The sequence below is a fragment of the Entelurus aequoreus genome, linkage group LG23, assembly GCF_033978785.1.
Source record: "Entelurus aequoreus isolate RoL-2023_Sb linkage group LG23, RoL_Eaeq_v1.1, whole genome shotgun sequence".
Classification (NCBI taxonomy): Eukaryota; Metazoa; Chordata; class Actinopteri; order Syngnathiformes; family Syngnathidae; genus Entelurus; species Entelurus aequoreus.
The window spans coordinates 7357372-7363371 of NC_084753.1; the positions used below are offsets into that span (position 1 = coordinate 7357372).

Sequence of the window (6000 nt, forward strand, 5' to 3'; positions counted from 1 at the left end):
CTTCTCCTCGAGAAGATCTTGCCAATGGAGTTGAGAGTCCAGATTACCAATTCCATGTTTAGATTTCGGAGAACAGCGCAGAAAGAGAGGCTCTTAAAGTTAAGACAAGACAAGAGAAGACCAAGAAGAGGGCAGAGGAGATGCAGAGAGGGAGGAGGTGTGACCGCCTTTGTCAAGAGCCAGAGAGAAAGGTAAGGTGGTAACGAATGGCATCGCACAGAAAAGGGAAACAATGAAACAAAACCCACTGGAACGGATAGAATACAAAACATTGTTGAGGGATCATGACAGTGTGAAGATTTTTGTCTTCCATTCATCACAACATTTTGTAATACCTTTGATTTTAGGTTTGATGTCGGCCACTCGTTCGGCAAACGTCTTCTTAAAGAACAGAGACAAAAGTCTCTGTTGATAGTGGTTAATCCTGGAAGGGAAGGATCACACATTAGAGTAAGTCAACTCAAACATGAATGGTAATGATGACAGATGATATGGACATAACTACATTTGGATCACCGGGCTGTTACATCAACCAATCTGTTCTTTGCAGCTATCGCAGATTTGACTCTCGTGGGAAGAGTTCTTACACACTTTTATATCGGGAGTGGTTGCCGATTAAAGAGCATTTGTGAGGTCAGAAGTCATTGAATTTGAAGAGAAACACCTTGTTTCTCTTGGTCACAAAAGTGGAAATGTGCTTAGAAATGCGATGGTTTTAATTTGAAGAACCAGAGAACTAGCGTCCTCTGCAGTCGATATTTGTCTTTTGATAACAGGGCAGTGTTTTTCCTCCCAAAAAAATACGTGGTCCAAGACAAATAAACACTGCAAAGGATAAACTACCACAGTATGTATGTATATATGTATGTATATACTCCCGACACCTGAACAGTTTTTTCCCCTCGGCCATCAGGCAAATGAACAAAAACTCCTAACAGCAGCTCCTTGAATTCCTTCTAAGTCTATCTGATAGCTCAGTTACAGATCATTTTATTACCAAATATGTGTTATATGTGTTTTATGTTGCACGATTGCACCAAGAAAAATTCCTAGTTTGTGAACCTGTTCTCAAACAATGGCAATAAAACTATTCTGATTCTGATTATATATATATATATATATATATATATATATATATATATATATATATATATATATATATATATATAGTCGAGGTTACTGTGGTTTATCCGTTATACAGTGCTCAATACCGGGGTAGAGAGGAATATACGTTAGGTCAGGAAAAACCCAGGGGCTGTTTCGCAGGTTTCCCTGTGTGGAAGTTGCCCTCTGGTGGGTTCTCCTGATCACAAATAGACCTTCTCGTGAGCCCTGTAGTCAGGTTTAACAATGTCTTTATTTCGGGCATATGTGCCAGAACAGCACTCTGCTCAGCAACTTTCCAGTCCTGCTGCTGCTCTGCTCTCCGTCTCTCTTGGCGTTGGTCTCGGGCGTGTGGATCGTCTGGCTCGAACTCCCCTCGTGTGTCTCGGCCCCGGCTGCTGCTGATAAGCATGGCAGGTGATTGGAGGATCCACCCCAGCTGGGTAATCCAATCACCTGCCAGTTGTGCTTTGAGGCCGGTCCTTACACACCCCATTCCTGCAGCAGGCGCGCAGACCACGCCCCCCTCCACACCCTGCTCTTCAGGGAAAAATCCCCTGAAGAGCAGGGAAACCTATATATATATATATATACAGAGTATAACGATTAATCGATACATAGATATATCGATTTATATTACTAAATTTATATTACTACATTTCACGTATATCAATCTGTGCTCCGCAAGTTTGCCTTCCAAGAGATAGGTATTGATCCAATATTGTTTTAAAAGAGAATCGACTGAGTTTATCGATACTAGAACAAAGAAAACCTTGGATTCAAGAACGGCAGACTTTAGATCAAATTTAGCAATTATAATAATACAGATTTTAAAACTAACAAACACATATATCTATTTTCTTGTCTGTGGCGTCATCCATCCATCCATTTTCTACCGCTTGTCCCTTTCGGGGTCGCAGGGGGGTGCTGGAGCCTATCTCAGCTGCATTCGGGCGGAAGGCGGCGTACACCCTGGACAAGTCGCCACCTCATCGCAGGGCCAACACAGACAGACAGACAACATTCACACACTAGGGACCATTTAGTGTTGCCAATCAACCTATCCCCAGGTGCATGTCTTTGGAGGTGGGAGGGGCCTATCCCCAGGTGCATGTCTTTGGAGGTGGGAGGGGCCTATCCCCAGCTGCATGTCTTTGGAGGTGGGAGGGGCCTATCCCCAGGTGCATGTCTTTGGAGGTGGGAGGGGCCTATCCCCAGGTGCATGTCTTTGGAGGTGGGAGGGGCCTATCCCCAGGTGCATGTCTTTGGAGGTGGGAGGGGCCTATCCCCAGGTGCATGTCTTCGGAGGTGGGAGGGGCCTATCCCCAGGTGCATGTCTTTGGAGGTGGGAGGGGCCTATCCCCAGGTGCATGTCTTCGGAGGTGGGAGGGGCCTATCCCCAGGTGCATGTCTTTGGAGGTGGGAGGGGCCTATCCCCAGGTGCATGTCTTTGGAGGTGGGCGGGGCCTATCCCCAGGTGCATGTCTTTGGAGGTGGGAGGGGCCTATCCCCAGGTGCATGTTTTCGGAGGTTAGAGGAAGCCAGAGTACCTGCAGGGAACCCACGCAGTCACGGGGAGAACATGCAAACTCCACGCAGAAAGATCCCGAGCGCAGGATTGAACCCAGGACCTTCGTATTGTGAGGCAGACGCACTAACCCCTCTTCCACCGTGCCGCCTATATATATATATATATATACTCTTTTTTTTTTTTTTTTTTTTTTTTTTTTTAATACAATATATAAAGGAACTAATTTCCATAAACCAAAGACATTCCAATGAGTTGTGTACCTGCTCATATCATACAGGAAGCGGTCTGCTTTGGCCATACGCTCCACTTCATGCTTGTGGTCCTCCAATAGCTCAATGTCACTTTTGTCCGGAACATACTTCAGAAGCTTTAACACACAAACAAGAACGTTAGTTATAAATACATTCATCATTTACTGTACTGCATATCGCTAAAAGACAGAAAAGGGAGAATGGACGCATTTTCGTGTAAAAAGTCAAGATAAAGGTGAAGTTATAACACTGAAACACCCTCAGGAAGAGCTGCTTTAACACATGCGGCTAACATCCATCCACAGTGTTTTAGCTACTTCTAAATCACTAATCCTGGTATCCATGGTGACAAATAAAGTAAGTTTCCTGCAAGTATCATTATCACTGGAGGACAAGGAATAGCTAAACATGCTTCACTACACACCGCAGGAGGATACAATAGCTCACCGCCGTCACAATGTAAACAAATGCCATGGGTGGATCTACACCTGACATCCACTGTAATGATACCAAGTACAATAGCGTATCTAGTCTATACTACTATGATTACATCGATATTTTTTATCGTCACAAAATCTTAAAATTCATATTATGTTTATAAAGTCAGTAAATATGTCCCTGGACACATGAGGACTTTGAATATGACCAATGTATGATCCTGTAACTACTTGGTATCGCATCGATACCTAAAAGTGTGGTATCATCCCAAACTAAAGTAAAGTATCAAAGAAGAGAAGAATAAGTGATTATTACATTTTAACAGAAGTGTAGATAGAACATGTTAAAAGACAAAATAAGCAGATATTAACAGTAAATGAACAAGTAGATGAATACTCAATTTTTACAGTTTGTCCCTCATAATGTGTACAAAATAATAAGTGTATAAATGACACAATATGTTACTGCATAGACTAATTAGGAGTCTTTGTTTGTTTACTTACTACTAAAAGACAAGTTGTCTAGTATGTTGACTATTTTATTTAAGGACTAAATGACAATAATAAACATATGTTTCATGTACACTAACATTTGTTGTTACAATAAAGACAATAATGACTTTTTTTGTGGTCCCCTTTATTTAGAAAAGTATCTAAATACATGTTGGTAGCGGTACCAGAATATAAGTATGTAGACAACACTACTCTGCATAGTGCAATTGTTAATGCGCAATACTTATTATTTATTGCTATTTTTTTTGTTGTTTTTTTAATTGCGTTTTACATCTGTTATTGTATGTAAACACCTGCACTGCAACAATAGCATGTTACCTATTGTGGGATGAATAGATCCATCCATCCATCTTTCTGTCCATCTATCCATCCATCTAGCTATCCATCCATCTATCTTTCTGTCCATCTATCCATCCATCCATCCATCTTTCTGTCCATCTATCCATCCATCTAGCTATCCATCCATCTATCTTTCTGTCCATCTATCCATCCATCCATCCATCTAGCTATCCATCTATCTATCTTTCTGTCCATCTATCCATCCATCCATCCATCCACCCATCCATTTATCTATCCATCTATCTATCTCTGTCCATCCATCCATCCATCTAGCTATCCATCCATCTATCTTTCTGTCCATCTATCCATCCATCCATCCATCTAGCTATCCATCTATCTATCTTTCTGTCCATCTATCCATCCATCCATCCATCCATCCATCCATCCATCCATCCACCCATCCATTTATCTATCCATCTATCTATCTCTGTCCATCTATCCATCTATCTATCCATCCACCCATCTATCAATCTATCCATCCATCCATCTAACCATCCATCTATCTATCTTTCTGTCCATCATTCCATCCATCTATCTATCCATCTATCTATCTATCCATCTTTCTGTCCATCTATCCATCATTCCATCCATCCATCTATCCATCTATCCATCATTCTATCTATCTATCTATCTATCTATCTATCTATCTATCTATCTATCTATCTATCTATCTATCTATCCATCTATCCACCCATCCATCCACAAATCTATCCATCCATCTATCTATCTATCTATCCATCCATCCATCTTTCTGTCCATCTATCCATCCATCTATCTACCCATCCACCCATCTATCTATCTATCCATCCACCCATCTATCTATCCATCTATCCATCCACCCATCTATCTATCCATCTATCTATCCATCCACCCATCTATCTATCCATCTATCTATCCATCCACCCATCTATCTATCCATCTATCTATCCATCCACCCATCTATCTATCCATCCACCCATCTATCTATCCATCCACCCATCTATCTATCCATCTATCTATCCATCTATCTATCCATCCACCAATCTATCTATCAATCTATCTAGCTATCCATCCATCTATCTATCCATCCACCCATCTATCTATCCATCCACCCATCTATCTATCCATCCACCCATCTATCTATCTATCCATCCACCAATCTATCTATCTTTCTGTCCATCCATCCATCCATCTATCTATCTATCTATCTATCTATCTATCTATCTATCTATCTATCTATCTATCTATCTATCTATCTATCTATTTATCTATCTATCTATCTATCTATCTATCCATCCACCCATCTATCTATCCACTCATCTATCCATCCATCCATCCATCCATCCATCCATCCGTGTTAATGAAGTGAAATTACGTCTGAAAACTTTAAATAAGTTGACTTCTTGCCAATTGGGACCTTTCAAAGTGTAAAATACGATCCGCCTTGAAAACAGAGTAATTTATTTTGCAAGTAAGCCGTATTAAAAAGCCGTAGTATTTCTGTGTTGTTGCACGACTCCCTTACATACATATATATATATTATCTGAATTGAAGTGCCTTGTTGCGGTGACCGACACATTTAGAATCTGTGCGTACGGTATTTTTTGCACAGGGATGCGAAACCCTAGGTCGTGGCGTTCTGGAAAATGACATTTTCTTGGATGAACACAGATGGAGCCTGCTGTTGTGGCTGGACGTTCCGCTGCTGCTACGCATCCTGTGGAAATCTAGCGTTAGAGGCCAGGAAAGTAGGTGTTTGTCTGTTGCCATATAGTACAACAATACCAATAGTTAGAACAATTACACAATGGGCTTCATCCAAATACAAAGCCCAAAAGCAGTGAA

The 6000-nt window shown here is 41.2% G+C and overlaps 1 protein-coding gene across 3 annotated transcripts in view; it reads right to left on the reverse strand.

Moving 5' to 3' along the window:
* Nucleotides 1–6000, reverse strand: part of LOC133640422 (disheveled-associated activator of morphogenesis 1-like) — a 61840-nt gene that overhangs the window by 13948 nt on the left and 41892 nt on the right. For all 3 annotated transcript variants that reach the window (XM_062033825.1, XM_062033824.1, XM_062033826.1), the window contains 2 exons: nt 2896–3002; nt 336–424 (listed from right to left, as the gene is read on the reverse strand). In XM_062033825.1, the coding sequence (XP_061889809.1) occupies nt 336–424; nt 2896–3002 (196 nt within the window). The remainder of the gene's footprint in view (nt 1–335; nt 425–2895; nt 3003–6000) is intronic.